Source organism: Falco rusticolus, chromosome 12, assembly GCF_015220075.1.
Source record: "Falco rusticolus isolate bFalRus1 chromosome 12, bFalRus1.pri, whole genome shotgun sequence".
In the NCBI taxonomy this organism is placed as follows: domain Eukaryota; kingdom Metazoa; phylum Chordata; class Aves; order Falconiformes; family Falconidae; genus Falco; species Falco rusticolus.
Window position 1 is genome coordinate 30,441,808 of NC_051198.1, and position 27,176 is coordinate 30,468,983.

A 27,176-nucleotide genomic window follows, 5' to 3' on the forward strand; every position below is an offset into this window, starting at 1 on the left:
AATCACCAAATTTGGTTCCAAAGAAGTAAATGTGATAGGATTTTGAAGAACACTTTACTTTAATCTCTCAGCTAATAGACTGATGTTATCACCTTCTAATCCTCTGCAGCAATGTGTATTTTGTCAAACAAAGATTTACAGTGAAATCTAATTTACTCTCTGTAATTTTTTTGTTTTGTTTTGTTGTTTCTTTGGTTTTGCTTCTTGCATTGGGGATGGGCTGGAGGTTCCAGCACAAGCAACAGAGGAGTCTTTGCTTTACATCAGGAGAAGACAAAAGGAAGCCATGACCTATTCAGTACACGCTTGATTAAATGCAAAAATCATCAGAACCTTGCCCCTGTTGTTATTTTTTCTCCCCCCCCCCCCCCCCCCCCGTTTTCTCTTGATTAGTCAATGCAACAGTGAAGGGCTATGGTGCTTTTATGCTGTAACAAGAGACCAAGAAATACTGCAGACTTTGTCCCAGGTGGTGCAAATCAATCTGGCTGTGTCGTTTTTGCCCTAATTCTCACTGGAATGAATCATGAGATTCCTTTGGGCTAAATGTTATTTACTTTAAATTTATGGAGAACATTTGCAAGCCCCTAGCTCCTTGAAATGTGTTCACGTTGCCATACGACCTCACTATTACTAGGGTCTGTTTCTAGTAAACACCTCACTACGAAGGGGCATGTGTAAGATATACATGAACATGAAAGTATTTTTCCTAACCAGCTGCCTAGGTGGAAGATCTCTGTAATCTATTAAGCCGTTTGTAGCTGCTTTCAGACATAGCTATGGTTTCCTGGTCCTAACAGCAGGCAGAGAGGAGTCCAAAACTCATAAAGTGGGTGCTAAAAAAACATCAGGCTTCAAAACCCATCAAGCTAAATGCCAAAAGATTGGTTTAATTTGCTTTCTGGTTTTAAAGTCTTTAGAGCGCATTCATATCATGCTGCAAAGCTATTTTCAACACTCACGAGGCTTTAATTTAAAAACAGAGAAAGATTTATGTTAGTTGCTTCAATTCCAGGAGGTATTGAGGTTGGGACTTCATAAGGCTGACAGGATCATGAGGAACGGCGCTGGCAGGGACAAAACACCGCTCCCACCACTCTGCTGGCTCACCTTTTCAGGGAGCCACGCCATCACCTTAAGGGAAAAGCAAAGCCAAGCAGAATATTTTTCTAATAATGACTATTCATGTAACTACAGATTCATTTCAAATAGGGGACCCTGATGGCACAGGCAGGCTCGAACAACGGAGGAAGAGCTTTGCAATTCATTTTTCCAACCAAGGCGTGATCCACGCGTTCGAGAGTCTGCGAGCGCCTACTTTACACACATGTAAATTGACTTACAAGAGAGAGACCGTAATCCCTTGCTAATATGCACAATCTGGCTCGAAGCATCTAATCACTGCGTTCACCTAATGTGCTTAAATCAGCTGCTCATCCCCTTCAGATGCTTGTGAAAGGACAAGTTATCTAGGCTGTGCAGCTGGTTCTTTTTTTTCGTGGGATAATATAAGCAGGTAAAGGTGAGTATTCCAAGGAAAAATTAGGTAATGTACATTTTACGGAGCAGACAGAAACCAAAGATCCCCTCCTGAATTTCAGGCTGGACTGGGCCTGGTGAAGGTAGATTTAATTTTCTTCATGGCAGCTCATACGGTGCTGTGGTTTGGATTTTTGATCAAAACCATACTGATAACACACTAATCCAGCTTTCACCGAACAGCACTTGCTCAGCACCGATGCAGCCTTTGTTTTTCCCTTTGCCCCCTGCAATGAATAGCCTGGAGGGGGATGGGGTGTGTGTGTGTGTGTGTGGGCCACAGGCTTGGGGGCACACAACCGGGCAGGTGAGCTGAACTGACCGGGGGGGATGTTCCATACCGTATAACGGCACGCTCAGTGATACAAGGGGAGATCATTCCTCTACCTGACTGAAAAATGTGGGGTACACCTGGGAGGATGCACGGCCTCCTTTCAGGTGTGCTGCTTGGGGATTTCTTCGGGTCTCAGAGTGATGTAAGGGGCATCTGAGAAAGAAAATATTGTGCCATGTGCGCTATCAAACGAAGCCTGTACAGACAAAGTAAACACAATTAGAACCATGATGATCAAGTTATTAGCAATGCCCCTCTGCTTTGCAGGTCTGAATCTAAAAGGCAATATGTGCAGTAGCTTGCAAAAAATCACTCCTTAATCCTTACCAGTGGTCTCCCTTAAAATTCAATTTCTTTTTTTTTTTTTTTTTCCTGAATTAAGATTAAAAGGATAATGAACAGTACTGATGGCATTCCTATTCTAAATGTAGTGAATACTTGCTCGGCGTAATAATAATGCCACCCAGCCACCATAAAGAGCTGAAGGAAAGCATTTTAAGATCACACAGCTGATGTCCTGCTGGCATTTTGCTTGCCGAGTGCCCACAATACCCTAACAGGGGGAACAAAATGCCCATTTCCCCAGCAGAGCCATGCTGCCGCTCGCACAAGCACACAGCAAAGTTGCTGTGGGATTTGTTTTTCTCCCAGGACCCCGCTTAGGTCAGCTAATAAGTTTCACACAGTGCCCCTCAGCAGCTAACAGCTGATAATGAGAGATAAGGAAGGATAGAAAATTGTGGTGAGGGGAAAAAAAAAAAAAAAGGCATCTAAAAGACTGCAAAAGTAGGCAAGCAACATGCTTGTAAAGCTTAAGCTCCCTCCCCCCTGCCTTAGTTTTCCAAAACCATGGTGTGTTTAGTCTCAGCGCTGATACCCTTTTCATTGCTGGACAAAGCACACACTGCGCATCGCCCCGCTATGCTGCAGATAGCTTCTTCCTGAGGTCACACATGCAGGCAGTGAAAAATAAAGAAAAAAAAAATTAAAGCAAGCTGCAAGATGCTTTTAAATACCTCTGCTTGAATAGAGTGGGATGAATCTGGAGGCGGGGGATTAAAAAAATATAATCTAAAACAAGATGGAGAGGGGAAGGAAGAGAGAAGATTGCACAATTCCCAATCAGACACAGAGATGCAACAGCAGGACTTTTACTCAGTCTGAGCTGTTTAGTGCTCTATACTTAGTGCAATTATCTCACTGTGCTGAGGCTGGATTGCTTGGCGCTGGTACAAAGCTGGGGAGGAGCAGAGCTGTGCCTATTCAGACCAGTTGCCGGTGTGTGTTAATTTATTTTGCAAAGTGCCTGACAAACAATTTTGTTGAAGATGTAGGTGCGAGCAGCAGTAAAGCACAAGGTATGTAGCAAACCGAAATGACATCTGCCCTGAGCAGACCTACTGCAGAGCACCCTTGGACACAAGGACGCTGGTCCCTTTGGTGGCCTGGGGTGGCTGCAAACCTGCACCCTGCACCCTTGCAGCAGATGCAGCAGACAGCAAAGCAATGCCGTCCTGGCAGGCAGGATCTCCCCCTCTCTTTTCAGATTACCCAGAGCTTGAGCAAAGCAAAGCAAAGCTGGAGCTCTAGGTTCCTCAACAGTATGTACACACAGAGAAAAAGGTTCGCCATGGAGCACAGATTGCAACAAACAGGTCCTTTGTAGGGCTCTGAGCAGAATCCAGGTTTACTGTGCTGGCATCTGGGAAGAGTTTAACTGCTAGGAATGAGCTACCTGCAAAAAAGGCCGGCAGTAAGCTTGAAAGCACAGTTAAAATTGCTTCTATTAATGTCAAAGGCATGCTGTGAAAAGTGTTTTGTGTAAGATAAATAACACAAGTGAATCAAGTTATCTCGTCTTGGTTACACAGCGCCAGAAAATAGCCATTGCTTTATTTTTACAAATAGCTATAATTTTATTAGTATCGATTATCCTGTAAGACACTACACTACTTTCAGAAGAGCACATCCTCCTTCCTCACAGCTTACTCACACAGGCCTTTGAGAAACGTACAGAAATGTGCAACTTCCTTAAAATCTAACCTTGATATCTGCAACCGCCTTTATGGTGAGGAGCCATTAAAAATTCATTAACTCTAAAGGCACATGCTCAGTGTTGCATCTACTTATATTAATATTTCTGCATAGTGTCCTAACACTGCATAATGTCCTAACAAAAGGACCATTGTACAAGCACTGGCTATTTTATTCTTGCACAAAGAGTGTTTTACTTTGTGTTCCCTCCCGTGGGCAACTTGTCAAGGCAAATAGGGTTATGGAAGATGTCCACAGCCCAACCAGATGGGGAGCTTTTTAGGTGCTGGCTTCAAAACTTGCCCCTCTCTTTTTGATTCAGAGCAAGAATAGCCACCCTGCTCACACACAGCCGGCCACGTCAACCCTTTTCCCATCCCAAGAACGTGTCAAAAAAGATCTTATTCCACAGCAGGGAGAGTACAGTGGCTTGTTCATCAGCTGAGGTCATAGCAGAAAGGTGACAAGTGTTCTTTGTGTGTAGTGTCTCTGCCTCTAAGACCTCTGGACTTTCTACATTGGCAGGCCCTTCATACATGGTGCTATTTTTAATGACTGAGACAAGTTGCCCAGGGGTGAAATTCCTTAAGTTCTGAGTTGGATGCCTTAGAGTAGGTAAAAAAAAAAAAAGAAGAGAAAGCTTTTCTGCAAAATATCTTGATGAACCATTGTTGTTTAGCAGAACACCAAACAGCTTACCTCTGTCATTTTATCTCGCTTCACAAATTAATTAGAAAGAACTAGTGTGGTTTTTTACCTCCTTTCTCATCCATATCCTCACAGACACTATACTATGCTGCTTAATGGGACACAGCTGAAATATCACAGAATATTAATAGAATAAAAGAAAGATACTCACCGTTACATTCCTTAATTAGCACACACAGCCTAATAAGTAACAGGGTCCCTGCCAAATATTTGGATTAATTTGGATACATTCAAAGGCTTGTTTGAAGTTGTAATGAGATATCTGATACTCCTTGATGCCAGAACAGTCAGAAACCATTTAAGGAGTAGCACTTGGAAACTTGATCGTACTTTTTTTTTTTTCCGCTCTGGAGCTGAGCATGAGCTTTGTGAAAGTAAATATTCTCTCTGCTATCTAATACGTGCTGTATGTTCCAAAAAGCAGCATGAGTGCCAAACACAGCTAACCCAATCGACAGTCTTGGGAAAACAGCATCTCCTGAAGGGGGTCCTGGCTGCAGACGGCGCGTACTCTGCTGTTCTCAGGGCAGCAGTGCTGACATAACTGTACTGAAATACAGAAACATGCTGGACCTGTGCCATATGCTCCCACTTCGCTCTCACTGTGGCGAGTGGAACATTCCCTTCTTTTTACAAACTAAAGTGCACATTTAAATTTTAAGTACTTATGCTGTGAAATAACACTGAAAGTGGCAAAGGTGAAAAATCCCCACCTTTTGTTACATTAGCACCACGCAAAAAAGCAAAACCTGTTCGTCCCCTCTGGTCATGCTCTCCTCTGATCTGAATGTTTCTGCTGACTGTTTCGAGGGGGACAGAAGCTGGCTTCTGGAATTGCTGTTGCCTGTGCGAGGGGATGAACCACACAGCACATCAAGAATGGAAGCACCTGTGAGATTAACGGGACCAACAGGCTCCTGTGTGCGTAAGATTGCTCCTAGTCCTCACGTTGTAATGCTCTTTGCACATTTACACAAGTCTGGTAAACATTCCCGTTTACTGCCATTGCTCACCACACATTCCCACATCACCAGTGCTCTTCTTAGCCACACAGCTTCCACGTCAAGAACTTCTCCTAGCTCGTCAGTTAGCAATTGCTGAGGGACATGTTCACATGGATATGAATTGCAGGTGGATGGACTCTCAATTTTATCCTGCAATCTCCTGAAAGCACCTCTTCTCCCTCACAGTCTTCCTCTGTTATTGAGATCTCTTCCCCACAGACATCACCAATTTGATAGAAAGGCAATGACAAAGCAAGGAATCCTTATTATTTCTTCTTATAGTAAAAAAAAAAAGTTTTCCTACTATTTTAGCAAGAATTAGCTTGCCACTGCAAATGCTGTGTATCTATTTACCTTCCACTAGCCATGGATTTACTCTCACGTGTTAAAATGATGCTCCTGAATATGTATAGCATGGCAGCTAGTGTACCAGCAGCCTTAAAAATACTAACCATACTATTTTCCTTAAGATTGACAGGTTTCTTTCCAGTAACACACAGGGTGAAGCTCACACTGGTATCAAGCATGGATCTCTAATGCATTTGAAAGTGAGAATTATTGTTTCAGAAAGATGCCAGCTTGACCACTCTGGCAACTGAAACACTAGCTTATATTCAGAATAAAGATGTGCTTAGCGCTTTCACCTTCAGTGTGCTTCTGGAACATAAGCCCTCTATAGAGCACTTAAAAAGGGTGACAGAACAGTGAAATAGAGATGGGAGAAACCTGACCTGCTCATGGCACAGCTGCAGGTTATGAAAGACCTCTAAGAAAGAGCTTAGTGGTTATGCCTGGGAAAATATAACCTTTGCAACATCTAACATCAGCAGATGAAACCTAGACATCTGTCCCCTTTCTACACACCTTTCCATCAGCTCTCTAAATGACTGTGATAAGCATCTGCTCACGTAAAATTGGATAAAATCTGACTGGAAGAAACAAGGATAGATGTAGCAGTCATCTGAGTGAGGGCAGGTCATGCATGGCACCCCACGGGGCTTGCATACCGTAGTTATAAGCAATCTGGGAGTCAGGAGCAAGGTGACAAACATGCACGATGATCAAGGTAGTAAGACAAGGGCTGGGTGAGAAGAATCGCAAAGCAGAAGGAGTTCAGTCTTCACGCAGCAAGTAGCCCAACGATGCAACTCCTTGCTACAGGACACTGCGGATGGTGGACGTTCAAGAAGAAATGGATAAATAAATACATGAAAGCAAAAGTGTGATGAGTGTTGACTATCAAGGTATCACTCCTCAAGACGGCCCTGAGCCAGGCAGAGCTGCAGAGGTACACAGCTGTCTGCTGGGATACACATCAGAGCAGCCAAGAACCTGCACTGCCGCCAGCCTGGGGCAGCTCTGCCAACACGGGGAGACATACCCAGGGCAGCACACGCAAACACCACCAATTCTGGCACTCTGAAACAGGCCATCTCTGCCTAGATTGAAGCATTGAAGTATTCTTTCATATTTACAGCCAGCGCAGGTTTTTGTACATTGCAGAAGTGTTGTGCCTTAGGTTAAAAAAATTCAGGGATTAGTCCCATCCCTTTGCAAGAAGACCAAAGAGTAAGACTGAATTGTGGCAACATTTTCAGTGCTCTGCACTCAGACTCCTATTTCATTGCAGAGAATTGACTCTACAAGAAGTGGGTGTTGTTTGTTTTTTGTTTTTTTTTTTTTTTTTTAAAAAAAAAAAGGCAAAAGAGCACTTCAACATTATTTAATAATAAAAATATTAAAAGAATGTTTCAGCTCTCCACAAATTCTTTTCCTTAGCCATTTTGATAATCTTTGTAAAATCAAGGGAAATGCACTGCCACTGCAAAATGTCCCTTTCCGCCCTCCCCACTCCTACTTTGGGAGATGCACTATAAAGCAGACTTGGGCTTATAGTACTCTAAATGCTTACGGGTTTTGTTGCAGTTCTGAACCCTGTCATCTCAAAAACGGTACATAAGTGTTGGGAAAGGCAAAGAGGAGGGCAATAAGGCTGATCAAAGACATGATATGGCTTTCATAAGAGGAATAACCAGTTTGGGTAGGACTTTTTGGTGTGGAAAGCTTAAAGGGATGCTGGACATCTCCAAAATGTCTTGGACACGGTGGGCAAGGACTGATGCTTTATCAGCTCTTCCATTGCAAAAACTTAGAGGTGAGGCCTGCGGCAGCTAGACTCAGAGCAAGCAAGAGGACCAGGCGGTGCACATGAACTGTCAAAGCTCCTTCACGCAGCTTGCCTGGGTGCAAGAAGCTGATGTGGGCTCACGGGTAGAATGTACAAGTAATTTGAGGGGAGATAAATCAGGGTTACCAAACAAACAAGAATTTCAGGCAATCCCCTGGGCTGGAAATAGTGGGAGGCTGGAGGTGTATTGTGGCAATGCATCTTAAATGCTTGCCCTAATCTTACTCTACCTTTAGCAGTTTTTAAGAATCCCTGTTGTAGGCAAGAGACCTGTTCCGCCCTACCATAGCCATGGCTTATGTTGCAGGGGGAGGGCAGGCAAAGCAGGACCAGCCTTTCTACAGAGGAAAAACTGATGGTCATCTGCCTCTGCTGGGCTGTACGCTTGCCTGGGAGCAAGGCGGGGGGTTGTGAAAAGAGGATCCAGCATGCCCTTGTTGGTGCCGATGGGCCAAATTTGAGCTGTGACCACTCACAGGAGATCCTCCGTGGGCTATACAACCCCCCTGTGAAGCTCTGGGGCAAGACTGCATCACAAACAAGCTGAGGGGCTTTGCTTTCTTATGTTGGTTGCAGCAAGAATCTAATCAATACTCTACCTGTGGCTCTCAAGTCAAAACAAAGCTACCTTCCTCCTTCACTACACAAGGCATTTCTTACCTACCAAGGAATATTCAGTAATATTGACTCCATCTTTCAGTGTCCATATTGATCCTGAAGTGTAATGTTTTTAAAAGCAGACCAAGACTTCCAAGGCTATTACCCTGTTTTCTTCATGCGAATATCTAGCCTTATGTTTTGTCTGATTGATTCCAGCTGATAGTTATGGCATATTGCAGGAGAAATGACAGGCTTTAGACCGTGAGGATGACCAAGCAGACCTCATGATAAATTAGAAATAGACTATAAGGTTGTGTTTTTTTTTTTTTTTACTGTGGAAAGAATGCGTTACAGCAGCAAACTCAGAGATGCAGTCCACACAACACGCAGTCCCTGTGCAAGCAGGACACCCAGAGAACTTTTAACCAGCTGAAGAATTGGTAAGTAGAAGATTTAAAGTGTGTTAAACTAAGGGAAAGAAGGCTACAACAGCATCACCAGCAAAATGCACTGACAGTAAATAAGTACCACTAAGTCACTAAATGCTGATCCTTGGCCAGAGACTCAAATCCAGCTCGGTGCTAAAAGGTGCCTGGATCCTTAAGGCTTTATTTTTTATCTGTTTTCAAAAGTAAGGGCTTTGTTTGATTTCTCAAAGTCTGAATAAAGGTATTTATTTTCAGAGAACTATCCCCCAGCCCTTAGAAAAACCTGTGCTTCCCAGGAAGCAGGGAAAGGATTTCCTCTGTTGGTCCTTAATTCAGGAACACAGTGAATCCCATTAACTCCAGGACAGCTGGATGAGGGCATTTAAGCAAACACTTGGATTTCTTTTCCAGCATAAAGATAGGGCTTTGATTTAAGACAATAGAGAACAATACACAGTGGGCTCCATCTGAGCAAAACCTGCATGAATATGAGCCAGGTAAACTTTCCTGGGCTCAATTCATGTATCAGAAAAAGGAATCTAGACCTCCCTGCTCTCACTGGAGGTGTGAAATTAAATGTCTCTTTTCTCAGAGGGAAACAGGGAAAGAAAAAAACCAAAACCACCAACCAAATGAATCACAGAACAGAACTCTGCTTGAAAACAGTGAAAATAAATCAGCAGTGAATGGATTAGCTTCAGATCAGACTGCCCAGAGCAGCCTGATCTGGAACAGCAGAGCACTCGGGGCTTGTGTTTTTTAAATTAGTTTTAATAAATAGAATCAATAGCTCAAATTATTAAGAAGGACAAAAGCACAGATCAAATCGATCAAGGCTGTAGCTTATCGTTATAAGCCAAGGGGTGTCTTCTCGTGTCTGAACGAGATAAGGTGGCACAAGAATCCACTTGCAGCTTTTCAGTATCTCTCCCAGAACAGCTGTACATGGAGTTGGATACAGAGCCTGAAAATGCTCCTGGGTATCCAAACGCAAACACAGCCTCCCTTTCTTTTCCTGCCCCAGAAGGGAAAAAAATAAATTAATATTTAAATCAGGAAACGTATTCTTAGCCCTGAAGATGAATGTAGGAATTTACAGGGAGGACAGTACTATAAATGGACAAACAAGCACAAAGTATCCTGCATTATATATAGGATTTAATGCTCAAGTGAAGACATTCTTGGTCAAATCACTGGAAAAGTGTTTTTCCACATATTAGGTTAGGAAAGGGCATGGGACAGCATTCAGGAGTTCTCTCTACTCCAGAGAGTCATTCAAGGATTATCCGGTGGAGGGGAGTGAGGGGGATGTCATTAACTGCAGTCAGGTTTTTGGCAGTGGGAGGGGGCATTTGTACACAGGCACCTTATTTTCCTCTTTGTGGTTTGGGTTGGTTTTTTGGTTGGTTTTTTTTTTTTTCTTTTTTTTTTTATTCCCCCCCAAAGGGCACACAAAGGGCTTCACCTGGGCACACAGCTGCATTGGTGCTCACAGCAAGAGCTGGTCTCCAGATCCATCGTGACAACAGAAGGGTACAGCGCACAGCCGTGCCTGCTACCCCACATGCCACCTACATGCCTCCTTACTTGGGGTGATAGGGGGATGATCCTACCTCAGATGAGCTTGTTTTGATTAATAGCTGCCTCTTCCCGCAAAAACAAAACCCACAAAAAGCATATTGCAGCTCCAAATGTCTTTTCCAGTCTTAGTTGAGCCACAGATCACCAGCCCTGGGTCTGAATTAGAGGGCTTGTACTGTTCATCCCCAGGACATCACCATAAACTCCCCTTTCGTCCCAGGGGTTTTATCCCAAACACTCCAAGCACCAACTCTGGAGCACAAGTGCTGCAGAGGAAACTAAAACACTTAAAAAAAAAAAATAAAAATTCCCCTCCTCCAATAAAACTTTCTTGTCAAAATTAAGCCAAGTACAAACTACGAGCCCTGAATTTATTTCATCAAACACTGTACAACTGTAGAAGTTTTTGGCACCCCACATGGCACGCTAGAGGTGTGAGAACAATGCACGACACTGATGACCTCTGCTAACTCTGATCCATCCGCAGGTAGAAAAACTGGCATCAGTTACATGGGCTTTGTGCCCCCGTATAACACATAACAATCTTTTTCATTGTTGTGGCTGAGTTATAGATAAACAGCAAAAGGGGAATAATAATCTTATAATAATAGAATATATGACAGATATACTACTGAAAGTCGTTCACCTGCTCCAGTGATGAGCATGGTTCAAAGACTATCAGGAATAGCCTTCCATCTTGCTAATAAATATTCAGACACTTTTTAATCTTCAAGGACACACTATCGAACATCTGACAAAATTCAGCGTAGATCCATAAGTGGGTTTTAGTACATTTCAATCAGAAGTAGATTTCATAATCTTTTGTAGCAAACAGCGCCTTTGCCAGAAGATGTAGAACTTTCCTGGCCGAAGTACTCGGTGGTTAACTGCAAGTCGACCAAATAAACAAACTACCAATTATGATTCAAGTATAGCGTGAGTTATTTTCTATTCAGTGAGGAAGAATTGATTTTCCCAGCAGTGTCACTTTACACTATAATGATTATTGCACGTAAGACAACTTAAGAAAATGATGGAGAAACAAATTAGGTGGGCTGCAGATCATTGGCTTATCTTGACTGCTCACCTTGAAGAGAGACTTGGGGAAACATAATATACAGTACTGGATGTCAGCGTGCTTGAAACCTCCGCTCGCCTTCCACCTCCTTGATATTTCATATTAAAATTTCAAAATAGAAATAAACATTTCCAGCAGGGATAAAGCATGAAGCAGCACATCTTGCCAGGCTAAGGACATTTGCTTAATTAAAAACAATGATAACTTGCTGTGACAGAAGATAATTAGAGAGGTATAAATTGTATAAGAACTTGACTTTGTCTAATGCTCCCATTTTATACACACATCTATTCATGACTCATATGAGAAAAACATTGCCGTGGCTCCTTGGCTTCTGTTAGTTAACACTTCAGCACTGATGACCAAGTGCTAAAGCAATGCAGTGAAAGACGGGGGCCAATATTATGGCAAAATCTAATGGGAATCAATAGGAATTCTTCCACTGATTTTTCAACATGTGTTGGATAGACCTTTCATTGCATGCATAAGCCTGCACAATGGGAACAGAGGTTAAGCAATCAGTGACGCACTGATAATCTTTTTGCGTAGAGATGGAATCGTCCCGATCAAAGCTTGTAATAAAGTAGTGAACCGGCCTCACATTCTTCTCTAGCGACATCCACAATCAGCCAATGTACTGTACATTGAGTGCTGCACATCTTATCTAGCTGATAGAATTTGCTGCAAGAGGCTTGGTTAACCATGTTTGGTTTTGCTATAAGGCCAGCAAAAGTGACAGTCAGCGTCACCACCAAACCTGAAATGTCATTGCAAAGTTTCACACATACCCTTCCAGAATCATTCTTTTCCCTCAGATTCATTTCAAAGGTCTGCATCACTACTGTACATCACTCTAATTGCAGCTTCTTTGCAGCAGCTCCTATTTTTTTGCTCTGTTTTTACATGGCAAAAGGTCTCTTAAGTTTTAAGGGTGAGTTGGCCTTGCAAAAAATGAGAGAATACATGAATTTTGTAGTCGATTACTTTGTCGAGAAAATATGCCACTAATTTATACCGCTTGACCTGTTGGGTTTGATGTAGTGCTTGTTATTTCAGCCCTTTTGATTATTTCCTCTCGCTAGCCAACCACATTTTTTTTTTTTTCTTTAATGTAACATCCATATCTATTCCTGCAAATAGATTGTTCAAAGACTAGGCATGATAGCGGTCATTCTCGCTCACTTTCGCAGATTAAGGCATGCTTTTGGCAATGAGAAAATGAACATTTGCTCTGAGTTTTACAGTAGTAAAGGATGTTTACTTCCTAGGGCTTTGTTTATAAGTCTGCAGCGTTTAAAAGGATATTTTATGCTGCTTTTGGCAAAAGTTGCAGTTTGTATAAGTGTTACCGTTACTATTATTCACCACAATAGTATTTAGTACCCATATAATGACTTACAGAAGAGGAAATAGCATGCAATGAAAGTATAGAAGCCACAAACAACATATTGTCTGCCTTTGTGTATGCTTTTTCATTTTCCTACCTCCTTCACCCAAGGGTAATCCTATGAAACAGGCAGATGTTTCAGCTGATTATCCCTTTATCTGGCAGAAGTAGCCTCTGACACAGTGAGCATTGCTATTTCAGCATCGAGAGAGCAGGGAATGGTTACTGATTGGTTTGACACTGTTTTTTTTCCAGAAAATATTTTCCATCATCACCTCTTCAATAAGATCAACAGAAGGGAAGAACATTCAGATGACCATACCAGCCAAGAATAACTTAGAAGCTTGCCGTTAGGTAGGCTAGCAAAGGAAGAATCATCACTGGGTTCTGTTAGAGCAGCTGCTGACATACAGATTCTGATGCCGGAAAGTGACTTTCCAACTGGGGGAACTCCTATACTTGATGGTGTAGGTGAAATTTAGACCTCTGTATAGTCTAGGGGCACCTTTTTCCTTCTTTGGAATGTTTTAAGGAAAGCAGTTGAGATCATATTGAAGATTAAGGCTTCTGGGACTTGTGGGCTTCTAGGATCGAGAGTCAACCCATGTCAGTTGAGTTCAGACTAACAAAACCCTGAGTGTTTCTACGCAACATAGGCTGAAGCCCAAAACTGTTCATAAAAGGAAGATACTAGCATAAAGTGCTTTATAGAAATGTATAAATTCCTTTGTGTGATGAACATCATAAAGATGTACTGTAGCTGGCAAGTCAGGCGCTGCTAATAAAAATAGCAGCCTGCCACCCCTCCAAAGCAGAGGTTAACAAGCTTTCTGAGGAATGCAGAAAATCTTCGAGGAGAAGCAAGCAGGAGCTTCTGAAGCACCCCCTGCCTCATTCGCTATTTTAGCTGATAACCACTGCTACGTGCACGCAGCCTGGAGGACGCTGAACAGATGAATCTACACCTAGAACCAAGGCCACCTCTTGGCAGCCTGACATGGAAGAGGAAAAAAAAAAAAATAATAATGAAGCCTTTCAAAGCCTTGAACAAAGAGCCAGTCTCTCTGTTTTCTAGTGCCACTGGAGAATTTCTTTCAGGCAACATTCACGCCTCCAATTGACAAAAAAAATTTGCAAAACCAGGGCTGTAGACCAGCACCAGCTATGAAAGTACAAGGCTGTCTGCACCAGACCAGGGCACCCTCAAGGGCAAGCACTCCTCCACGGGCGCCTTGTGGAGACTCACACCTCCATGTCCAGCCTGTACAGCGCTCCTGTGAAACCCTGGATGGACCTGCTCCAACTTCTAGGGTAAAGTGCTCAAAAACCAACACGATTCTGGGGGTGCGTGCCCCTGCAGTACACTCAGCTGCACTGGTATAACACGGTGACATGTACAGAAACGAGGGAAACAAAGTAATACTGTTTGCTACACAAATACCGTATATAAACAAATAATCCTGTAGATGCATCACTCGTATTTATGAAAGGCTTTAGTGAAGGAGACATATACAGATAGTATAAAATCATAAAAAGGTGAAAACTTTGCAAGCAGTGCTCCCTAGGCAGCCCTCCTGACCACAGCAGAGCACACAGCTGGCCATAATTGAAGTGCCCACCAGAATCTCCACCTCAGCTGTCTTTAAATTACTGACTGTAACACTCCTGTGAGATGCTGCTCTTCTAATGCAGTGAAACTGCCACAAGAAAAGGGCAAAAATGAAGAAAGTGGAAAAGGCGATGATGCAGAGGCACTATGTAAGTAAAAATATATTTGGGGGGAAAAATCCCTAAAACTGTATGCATCACTTGAACACTAAAAACTAATATAGCTATGGCTTTGTACTGCCTTATACAAAGGATTTGAGAAATAGTTATTAGAAAGGAATATGAATGTGCAAAAGGTAATATTATTTTTGTTTTTTTTGAACAAAGATATCTATCCCCATAGAAGTACAGTCTGGTGAATATGGCCCTGAAGGAAGGGGCTATAGCCCAGCTAAACCACGGGTTTGTTACGTTGTACTCCTGGGAAATGCCTTGTCCTTTACAACCTATAACTCTGCTGTTTCTATAACAGATAAAATTATGTTTATACACTTACTAGGAATATTGGGAAGTCTGTTGGTATTTATAGAAAACTTTGCAAGTCCTAAGAAAATCTCATCATTTCCATATGGCCCATTAAAACAATTAAGATCTCCCCTAATAATTTTAAATAAATTTAAACAGTTGGTTACCTATTTCATTTGTGCTTTCAACACCCGTTTTATTTTTCCCTAGAGTGGTTTCCCATCCACCGCAGCAGCACCGAGTCCTGAACCTGCAGATCCGTACAGATGGGCAGTTTCGCACCTGTGATCTGTCCCACTGGAAAGCAGCGGAGCTGCTTGGGCAAGCAATTAGGATGTGTGAGAATGCCGGTGGAATCCAGCCCTAGATCTTCTTGTAGGGTTTTCCCTCACAGGGGCCACTAAAGCCGATTTCAAAGGACTGAAGAATGAGGTCTGGGCTTCATCTGCCATGGCAACAATATACTGCAGATAGGAAATTACAACCCCTGGGATTCGGATACAGTGAGTATTTCCCCAAACCAGTAATTCCACCTAGAGAGAGCTGTTCTGCCGGGGCATTTCTTGTTCTGTTGTCATTTTCTGACAGACTGCACTTCTTTTACAACTCTCCACTTGAAAAAAGAAAAATAAAAAAAAGGAAAGAAAAGCAAAAATTTCTATAGCAGCTCTGTCGGCCAAAGAAAACTTTGGGGACAAGGCAGGGTTTTTTTAGCATCATCCCACTGTCCTCCCATAGCAGGGGGGCTTATAGCTCCTCTTATACCTTGCTTATTCAGAGATTTCTGTATGTCTATAAATATTCCTGCTGAGAGACTGGACTTAAAGGAAAGACACTTCAGAATTAATTGCTTCCCAGTTGTTAACAAGAAGGAAAAAATGGATTTGGCTGGTCTGTGCTCCTTTCTTGCAGCTGCAGAGAGACTGGAGATGCCGGAGAAGGCAGCAGAGCCAATGCTTCCACTGCTGGATACTGATCTGCGTTCTCACCTCGGTGAGCATCCATGACTCTCACAGACACGAGTGTTTCCCATTGAATAGGATGCCCTTTCACAAAGGTTCTCTCCTCAAAAGTGCTTATTGGGCTGATAAAGGCAGCAGTCTAATATATTTTATATCACGTGATGGGGCATGTGAAAAAAGGAATCAAAGCTTATCCTGAAGTTAGCACTGAAATCCAAACCTCTCGAAGCCAGGGGTAGGCAAGAACGTTACACAAGGATCATTTCTAAGCACAAGGCATAGCACAGACTGTAAAACCCTTCAAAGGCTTTCAGCAGGTGTGTACAGAAAACCATTATAATCCTTAGGCTGCCAATGCAACAATCCTTTTCAGGGAAGAAAACCACCCCCAAGTAACTCCGTATCACTTCTTCCCATCCCATGTTCCTGGTTTTGGGAAAAAAGCACAGGTAGACAGTCCCTCCTTCTGTTGCTGCTCTCTCCCACCTGAGCCTTGGCTATATTACCAGTTACAGCTATATATATGTGCTACTGTTTTCCGCTCTCATGTTCTTTGCCCAGAGTCAAACTGGTGGAGGAAGAGGTTAAACACCCAGACAGCCTGTGCACGTGCACACACATGTGCACGCACCCTATACCCCAAAACCAGATCCCACCAAAGCAAAGAAGGGAAAGGGAGGGGAGGTTGCTTTATCAATATCCCACTGCATCCCACAGTTTTATGTTCAAGTCATAAATACAGGACGCCAGAAACTGTCCTCAGAAAACAAGCACCACTTTCTTTTCCAGTCTTCACAAAGTCAACCCAGCTCTTCATTGCACCCTACAATCTCAAATTAATAAATTATATAAATCAATCAATCAATCAATCTGCTGACCATCATTTGAAAGTATATTCCCTCCTTGCTTCACTCTCAAACAAAAGAATCAAACATTGAGAACCTGGAAGCTTTCCCCACTGCATGTTTATGAATGCAGTGTTTTTGGAAAACCACTGAAGACTCAGTTTTCTTACAAATAAATATTTACAAATGAATTCTGATTAACTGACTGTATCTGGACAAGAATTCATACATCTTTGTATCTGCTATGGGGAAATTTTATGTCAGTAGGACCATTACCAGAGCAACGCCCCATAGCTGTTCACAAAAGAGGATTTCCAGGCAAATATGCTAAAATGCTGACTAGTAACCGCATTCCAGAGTAGATAAGAGAGCAGGCAGATGTAAAAGCTTCAGCCTGCAGCTTACCCAGTGGGTATATGTTTAAAATTGAGGCTGCCCTGTCTATAGCAAGTTCTGAATATGCTACAGTCAAGGATACAGCATTGTTTAGCTAGTCCAGGCAGAGACAGAGGCTCAGAAAGCTTATAGAAAACAGAGACAGGTTCATTTGAGCTGGGTTGAAGGCTATTTTCATTTCACTCAGAAACATATCTCCCTCTGCATATTATAGCAGTCTGTAAATTATCCTCTAGCTAACCAGGAGCAAATGCATCTCAGTGGCTTGATAAGGTACTGGGAGATAAGAAGCATCCATACCTTCCAGGCTGAGGTCCTGAAATACCTAAGCATATTAGGAGGAAAATATTAAGCAAAAGCAAACAAATCATAATCTTTCCTGATCCTAGACCCCGCAAAAATCAAGGAAGCTGCACCTGAGTAAAGACAGAAATTGGGCTCCTTATTACAGTGTACGCAAGACAATTAGAAAAAAATAATTTTCTATACTCTGATATGAAATCCAGGCTTGACTCTGACCTATAATTTGAAATAAGCTTCATTTAATGACTTAAATTTCATTGCTAGTAAGAGTGGTCCAATCAAACTACAGGCAGAGTGTGAAATAATTTACAGGTTTTGTCTGAAAAGGTCAAGATCTTAAACAAAGAAAAGTGCCTTTGCCTATTAAAGTGCTTGCCCCTTGCTGTGTAAAACTAATAGACTTCTATGAAAAATAATGCCTCTTTTGTGCCCAAAGTATCTTGTTTACCAACACTCACACATTAATTACCAATCAGTGGCTGCCAAAATGGACAACACGCAGCTGATAGAGGTCCTCATCACCAGACACTGAAAATGAACTTAGTTCTTTCCACTGAAGTTAATGAAGCTATGACAATTTAAATTAGCTGTGAACCTGCCCCAATTATCTTTTAGCTTGCCTGCACAAGGACACTCGGGAAAGTTAAGCAGAACTAACTAAAATGCCATCAGGTTAGAAGAGAGTGAGGCACGTTGACCTTTGCATGGATTTCTTTCGCTCCTCAGGTGTCTAACAGGTTTGTTTATTTGTCTCTGGTCGATAATTCGGTTTGGCTCTGCAGGCGCCCCTCCTGCACGCACACCGGCGGCAGCTCACGCGCCACCCCCTTTGGGATGCACAGTCGCTTGGCACCTCTCTGCTGCGTGACTGTTCTCTGTTCTGGTGGCACTGCCTGTCCACCCTCCCACCCTCGTTAAGCTCTCTACATACCCTGTATTCTCTGTGACACCCAGGCCTGACGAGACCCCCCTTGGCACCTCAAAGAAACCCCTGAGCTGCACAACGGACTTTCTCCTGCTGGCTTATCGGGTGATATCACGTGCATTTTGTGCGTGATACTCTTCCAGAGGAATTCAATGTGGAGATTTGAGAGACACCTTCCATTGGAGATCTCTTCGTGACACCTCAGAAACACTGATAGGAAGATCAAGCATTTGAGAAGCCTTTTATATATATATATATATATATTATTTTTTTTTTAAAGAGGCATAGCCTGGGTTTTGAGGCAGAAAAGCTTTATTCTTCAGCTCTGCAATGCAGATATGCCTTTGCTAAGGGCCAGATTCAGAAAATGATTAACTCAAATTCCCAAGCTATCATTCATAAACCTGAGTGAGATGCTCAGCATCTCCACAGACAAATGCAGATACAGGGATAACAGATGAGTTGTCCCAGCTTGGTGGTGGCTCTTACAGTAGAGCAGCTCGTACCCTGCTGGGTCAGGGCAGGAGGGGCACCCCCCACACCTTTCTGCATCCCCGTCTGTATAAATACCCTGATCTCCCTATGTAAGGGATTGGGTGGCAACTCAGCGGAGACAGAAACACACAAGCACTTTAATGTCTTTCAAATTCATAAAAGCACCCTTCAAAACTTTTCACTAGAGCTCTGACTATGCTCTGCTTTCCCAGCTAGTGATGGTCACCTTTGGCTAACAGTAAGATTCCCTGTGCCAAAGTGTCTTGGCTTCCCTGGTGGGATGAAGGATGAAGTTAATACATTCTAACATTAGAAAAGAGAAGGCAACAAAATCTAAAATACAGCATTTTAATTCTGTGCACTAAAAACTGATGAGTTGTGAGAAGCTGTAGTAAGGGGAGTAAAGGAAGCTAGGAAATCATCTGTAATGTTGAAGAGTTTAGCGTGGCATCCCATTCGGAGCAAAGGAAATTAACTGCTGCCTGACACCAGTGAATCTGTTTTGTGATTCACATTCTTGTTGGAGAAGTAAAAGATAGACCTCCGTCCTACTTTGCAATGCCCCCTAGGGTTATCAGCTTCTTCATTTTAACCACATATTAGTTTAAAACTACTTATTTCTGATCTTACAGGGGCTTCTGTCTCTTGCTGTGCCTCTGTGCTAAACCTGGGTATTTACCAGCTCACATCTCATGAATAACATTACTGTCAAACTCACCTAGGTTATAATTACGTGAAACAAGATTTGAATGGGGAGCCACCAAAGATGAAGATACCATATTCAAGACAAGAATATGTAACACCTACAAATGACTAGCTTAATCTTCCAAACACTTGAGAAAAACATTGATGATAAACTCATTCAATAGGCATGCTTTGATTCCTATTGCTGATATATATAAACTGAAGCAGAATACACTTAAAATGTCTAACACAGACTTCATTTCAGGACACAGAGCTGATCAGCCCCAGGAATGATTTTGCCTGGTATCAGACATGTGGGGACGGCATACGGGCCCTCTGGTTTTTGCCTGTGTGTGAGACAGAGGCTGCTGGAAGAGCCAGAACTTGTCCATCGGTGGAATCTCTCTGTAGCTGACCCCAGAAAAGGGCATCAGCTGGCAGAGACCTCAGCATAGACCTCCTAATGCTTCAGGCAAACGACATCAAGTCTTGGCTTTCACTCTGTTTCCCTGCAAAAAGCGTAGTGATTTAACAAGTCGCAGACTTGCCATTAAATTTTAAGTGGATGTGCTTTCATTTCAAGGAGACCTCAGATACACATGCACACATCTATACATCTTCAGGCTCGATCACACATCTTGCACAGGTGCATCAAGCTGCAGTCATTCTAAGTAAGGTGAAAGTCGTGTATGTGTTTACTGCCACAGCACCATGAGTAAGCCAGCAGAGTACAACACTGCAAAGCAACTCCTATTGTGTGCAGCATACCTCCTCTTATTGCAAAGCTCCTGAAGCCCTGGAAACTGGATGTTTCTACAGAGATATATGCTTGGTAGTTTATACCAGCTGAGGCTCTGTCCTGCAAAGTTTATTATCCTTTATTGCCACTTCCTTCCTTTTCTTTCTTCTCTCTTGTGCTCTGCCTATTTCTTTTTATCCTCCCAATGAAAATGTCAAATACAGAATCCAGGACAAGCATTGGACCACACCACCGATATATATATATATATATATAGCCAGTGATCGTACTGCAGCCTCTATAGCTTTTTGCTTCAAAGTACCAGCTGATCATAAATTCAGGAAGAGAAGAAATTAGCACTAACTGCAGATTTTCTTCTACCCTAACAGAAGCAAAGCTGTTTTAAATAATAAAAAACCCAAACAAACACAAAAACTTTAGATGGCAAGTAAGATGTTCTCAATATGCTCTGCTGCACAAATATTCCCATCCCCTTCTGCTAATACGTGGGTTTATTGATTAACTGTATGATTAACCAGCATAACACAGGGACGTGAAAGCTTCATGGGTCTTCATTTCATTAGCTTGCTTTATCCTCTCTACACACTGTCTGTCTTAGATTAAGCTCAGTCCACCAGTACAAACACCTGTGCATGAACTGTAATTGTTTGCAGGTTTCAATGTAATTTCAACTTTAAGTGTGAAAGCATAAAAAAAATTTCCTAATTGCAGCTGTCAGTAACAGCGTTGTAGCTACTGTTCACGTAATTTTCAGCTTGTTGCAGGGAAGCACATCTGACTCAGTACAGAACAAAGAACTTGCTATTTCAAGGCAGCCAGTGTTTTAGTGGTCAGACATCTACTCAGCCTTGACTTGATAGTCTAAAATAAATATCCTTGTACAAAAACACCTATGCAGAGAGCAAGTAAAAAACCCCACTGTTTTTCATTTGCAGATGCTTAGGAGGAAATGCTTTATATAACACACCTCTAAATGGCTCTGACAACGGCGACACTGGCTAGCGAAGCCAGAGAATGGTTTTTAAAATACAAAACACCACATGATTAAGCCTGGGCCTCATTTATTTTACCTGCAGTCTCCTCTTAGCGCTTTGACAGATGGGTGCCAAATGATGGACTGTCTCTGTTGTCAATTATTTGTCACCTCAGTTATTCCTTTCTAAAACTGGCTCCACTCTCCCGTTGAAGCCTCTGGAACACTAACGCATTAGACAACTCCTTTTAATTAGTTGAGTCACACCCCCAAGTTTGCAAGCTTTCTTTGAGGAGCTTCTATTCCCAAGAGATGTTTCTTATATTGCCTCCCTAGTGTAAAAACAGGCAGAAGGAACCGACTGGTCAACATCTACATGCTACTGTTGGCTGCTGCACTTCCATGGCGGCTAAGGAGGGCTAAACATCAAGGGAGCAAAGTTCAGGAGCAGGAGGAAATCAGGAAAGTAACTGAGTTGGAGGCAGTTTGCCTTTATAATGAATACAACATGACCAAATTTGATTTCCTGATACCTTTTTATCACCAGCATTAGTTTCAGGATGCAGGTAAAATGCTGGTATTAACACTTGTCTCACAACACTCTGCAGGACTGCAAGCAGAATTGGACCAAGCAGCCTTTTTGACCTCCCTTCTTAAATTGCCTTCTACTGTTGCTTTACTTTGTTGAATCAGATATATCGCCTATTGCCCAGGTGGTTGCAGCTAGCTGCTGGGGCAGGGCTCCCTATTTCCCTGGGATACTGCAAGAGCAATTTCAAGCACTGCTGAGATGAGAAAGCCAAAAGCAAGGAAGGGTGTTGTAACACAATGAGTAAGCTTTTCCCAGAATTTGGAGTTGTATTCTCAGCTGATATTCATATGTTTCTGCTTAAAGCAGTTTGCTAAATCTTAGGAAGGATCTCTTCCATTCTGAGAACAAGTTATTTTGGTTTGCGTTACTTTTTCAAATCAAGACACCTCTAATGCCTAAATGAAATCTTAGTACTAAGGATGGATTACAAAGCTTGACACTGGGTTTTAAAACTGCTTTAAATCTTCAAGGTGTAAACTGCCCTAGCTGACTACTGAGTTGCTCCCCACCTCTCTCTGCGAGGCTATTAATAGCACCTTGGCACAGATGAACCTCCATCTCCCACCTGAACTTTCAGCCTCTGGTTTCTCATGTATTACTTCCAGAGAGCTGTAAGTCAGGGCCACCTACATTTCTCACAGGCATTTTGGTAGCTATAAAAAAAATGCCCAAAATTCTTTTGTCCAACTCCTCTTCCAGGCAAAGATTTCAAAGCAAAACAGCTAATGACCACAGTCTCCCCTGCAAACGCTCGGAGCATGCCACCTGCACAGCGCTTGCAAATCTGCAAGTGGCGACAAACAGACCAAGCTGTAACCACCCTCTCCTGAGATTTTGGCCTGTAAGTGAAAAAGTAGAGGTGGTAGCAAGAACAGTAATGAAAATCCGTGGTTTCTTATCCCTGCTCTGCTCCCATGTGATAAACGCAATCTGAAATCCCTCACCTGAGAGGCTGCCAGTCCTCCCCTTTGCAACACCCTTGCTGAAGCAGATGCTAATCCAACCAGGAGTAAAACCCTAGCTCTTGTACCATGCTGCAGAGCTCATGTTTGCTGCAGAGCGTAAGCTCTTACTTTTGAGAAAGCAAGCACAAAGAAACCCATCACAGCAGCAGTGGTCAACCCTCAAAAAAAATATTAAAAAATCAAAAATTTATTAAATAATCCATGGCAAAAAGCGAGATAATGGATGTTAAGGGCTATTTTTTACCTTTATCCTGAGTCTTCCTACCAAGTAACGGAGCTGGCTGCCACATGCCACTGTCCTGACTTAAGAAACAGCTGTAGTGGAACAGAAACACACAGCAACAGGGGAAGTGCTTGAGGCTTATCAGGCTCCTGTTATCTCTCCAAAGCTTTCACTGGCACATTATTCAACAGCTAAAAGGCGCTAGGAAAAGACTCTAGGATAGCTTAGTAAAGCTATCAAGACCACATAAGAGAAGGTGAAGAGCTCTAAATGTACTAAAGAATGCCCCCTCCTTTACATCAAATGAAAATAGACTGCACCCCGCACTCCCAGGATGACCTCTTAAGTGAAAAAAGTACCTTGCAGGAGCTGTACCTGGCAAAAAGAAGTCTCTGCTTGTGTCCTGTGCAGGGTCCTTGGACACCATGGCCATCTACCCTCAAGTTGCTACAATGATTTAAAAACCCTTTCAACTCATTGAGGCTTTTTGAAGAAACACAAAGCAAGCTTTTTCTGTTACCGAGTCCATTTGCAACAGCACCTGGAGCAGTAAAGTCTGGTTTAGTCACCCGAATCACCCCACCGGGCACTCAGTGGAGAGATGCATAGGAAGGCACCTTTCCAGAGTTCACCTTTGACCCTGAAGGAAAAAATCTAAGGTTTATCTGCCACTTAATAGCTCTTCACCTAACGTAACATGGCTTAGTAACACCGACATTTGATACTTTCAGAGCAACCCTACATCCTTTCCATGGGCAAAGTTTTAAGCCATGCTGAAATCAGTCCTAGGGCCATACTGATTGAATGGGACCAGAATTACCTCCTGAGGAACAAAAAGTTGGTGTAAGCAAGAAGACAGTCAAGTCAAGAGATTCTAACTCCAAGGTTTGTGCAACACTGCCAGGAGAAAGGATTCTTTCGCCGTTTTCGGTTGCAGTAACGTTGCAGGCTGCCTGTTTCAGAGAGTACGCACTTGTGCTGAGGAACCCACAAATTAGCATCCTCAACAAACCCTTGAAAAGTTAACAAGGATCAGCTGTGAACAAATCCCATTTGACTAACAGGTGCTTTTTGGCAATATAAAACTACTTCTTTGCAGAAATAATTGTAAAATGTTCTTGCTTAATCCCTAGAAGGCAGACCTTAACTGTGTAATCTAAAGAAACAATCAAAGCAAAATTAAACAAAATTAACAGTATATGCCTGGAGCACAGTTCACTCAGAATTTAGATGACCTAAATCACAGATGGATTATTTTTCCCTCTAGTTGTGAGAATGATTTAAACTTTTACTGACCTTCTGTGGTTAATTCAGACATTTTTCTCAAGTTTTCACTGCAGTCTACTTATTCAGTGAGCATAACAACTCCTCCTCCTGAACAAAACAAAACTTCTGCCCTAAGAAAACTGTGGGATAGTCACCATGGATATATTGTGGTGTGTAAAGTCAGGGTAAGGGTATATTTTTCTAACTAGTGACATTTTATTCTTTATCGTAACCTCCCTCCAAACTTGCCGCTGTATACTAATCAAAGGGTTTATACAGGACTACTCCTAGTTATGAACTAAAGCAGAAACATGTCAGACAGTCATGGGTGCAGGCAAGAGGTGATATAATTTGCTTTAAAAAAAAAAAAAAGTAAACAACCTCTTGCACAGTTACATAGTTACCATTGCATAAGCTCGTTTGCTTGCCCATGCTACTAACACAGAAAACAGCTGTCATACAGTATTGCTCACGTTACTTTATGGAAAACAAAGAGAAGTTTTAAGACAGATAAAACCCTTCCTCGAGTAATGCAATACGATTTCTTTACGTGGTTCACTCTCTCCAACAGCAGCCGTTCTGCTCCTCTGATATAGGAGGCTCGCTCCCTGAATGTTTATCAGAGCCCTTTCCGTAATGCCTTTGTGATTTCCAAAAGAAAACATTAAGTTGCTTCTTGGCAAACAAGTGCAAAGCTTTGGAAAGTACAAACACAAACGCTCCTCATCAAGTTGTTTGGGGCAGACAAGTTGCGCTACGCGTTTCGGCAACGCTAAAGCAAGCTGTAAAGGAAGCTTAGACTTTATGCTTCAAATTACAGTCACAGCACCAAGGAAGCTTGTTTAAAATTTAGTCTGCGCTTTGCATTATAACATACCATATCTTTTCTTAACAGAGATCTTAAAATGAGTGTGATCACAGTAACGGCGAGGAGCTCCAAGATGTAATTAAGCGAGCGTCGGAGGAGGGGTTGTGCTTTCCAAACAGCTGGAGTAAGTCTCCCGAGTGACTCCCTACGAACCCCGACCCTTGGCTTGCCAAGCAGCAGCTTGTTTTGAGAGCCAGCAGCAAGGCTGCCGATGACAACCGTTCCCTCTTCCTACTTACAGCTCGGTGGTGTTGGCAGGGATGTCCTGGGGAACCTGGACCACCTTGCTTTCCTGACAAACGAAGACCCTGCCCACGCAGCAGCAGGCGCGGTGCTGACATCCTGAGCAGCCCACCAGGAAAACCAGCAGACAGGCGAGGACCAGAGACATCTCTGCCTTCACATCTGTGCCTGTCTCCTTCACCTCAAAGGGAGGAGTGCAGAGATCTCCCAGCCCAACTCCCTGAATGGAAGATCCGCCCCAAAAGCTGGGATGAACCACGTGGCTCTTGGGGGATAACTTCTCAGGAAGTTTCGGGTCATAGCCCCATATCCTGTGTGGCCTTAGGGCAGGGATGGATTTGCCATGACAAAAGTGTTCTGTATTTAAAGTGGCTTTGAAGTCACGGCCCCCAGCTGGACTAACCAGGGTGCTTTTGGCCCACTGGGTACCTGCACCGGGAAAAGTTCCTTCCTTCTCAGGTACACTGTTCTGCATGTCTTGTTTGGTAAGACCAAGGGACAACAAAGCATTTTTACCTTCTGCAGCCCAGGCACTTTTGTCCCTGAAGGAGAGGCACTATTTATGCTCCCCTTCATGGTTTCAAGAACCCCTGCTTTTGTGTTGCTCCTAGGCAAAAGAAATGTGTTATATTTTTATAGGGTATATAACCTATTTGATAGGTTAAAGGCTATACAGTCCTAAAGCCAGAGATAAATAACATGACTTTATTTTCAGCTGTGAATATTCCTCATGCACTTGCTAATTCATCTCCTCTTTTCTTTGGCACGTTTATAGGAACCCAGACAGGAGAAAATGCCACAATCCAAACAGTCCCTGTGGACTGGTAAACTAATTACATCACCTGAAAAAAACCCCAAAAATATACAGAATGACTGACTGTGACACAACAGGAGGAAAACAGCTTCAAGAATGTCATCATGATGTCTAGACCTTGAATCCCATCTTCTAGTCCTTATTTGTTTTGTTTATTTTTTGACTGACCTAAAATATCTTTCTTGTTACATATATTAACTTTTGAGGAAGGGCTCTTGCAAACTCTTTCCTTTCACTAAGCCATGCTGCACCAGTTGTCTACAAGACAACTGGAATGAGAATTTTCAGATAAAAAGGTAGGGATTTTTGTTGGTGGCTATTTTTGTGCAGTGTTTTTTGGTTTGTTGTTTTGTTTGGGTGGTTTTTTTTTTTTTCTTTTAAAATGTAAATAGCTGTTTCAAACACACCAAACTTTTAAATCACATGCATTTTAAGTGTCTGCTGGAGCTGGATTGCCATGGGTCATTCTGCTGAACTTGACTCACCGTCAATCTTCCACATGGCTCAGAAGGATTTAAGTTTTGTTAAAAGCAGCTGTTATGTTGTTTTCCCATGTTTTTTAATTGTTTGGATTTTTTTTTTTTCTTCTCCCATAATCAAAAAGCATAAACAAATGTGATGGGACACAGGACAGAAACTTTTCTCTGCAGTGTGCTGGCCAAAAGATTCCACCATTCTCACCTTTAAAACAAATCTCAAAATGCTGATGTTTCCGAGAGTTGCTAATTATGGTCTTTAAAACTAATTCAACCAACTCTTGAAGTTACACTAAGTGTTACCCTAATTTTACCAAATATAAAAAAATAATTTTACCAAATATAAACAAATATTTGTTATTTTTCCCTCGCTCATTTAAGCCTACTCAAGATGAGAACAGTCATATTAATACACAAAACATTAGGACATTT

General features: G+C 42.4%; 1 protein-coding gene across 1 annotated transcript in view; it reads right to left on the reverse strand.

Moving 5' to 3' along the window:
- Positions 1 to 25,632, reverse strand: part of FSHR (follicle stimulating hormone receptor) — an 84,174-nt gene extending 58,542 nt beyond the window's left edge. The window contains exon 1 of the mRNA XM_037405943.1: positions 25,451 to 25,632. Within this exon, the coding sequence (XP_037261840.1) occupies positions 25,451 to 25,602 (152 nt within the window). The 5' untranslated portion in view covers positions 25,603 to 25,632. The remainder of the gene's footprint in view (positions 1 to 25,450) is intronic.
- Between the last annotated feature and the right edge of the window lie 1,544 nt (positions 25,633 to 27,176).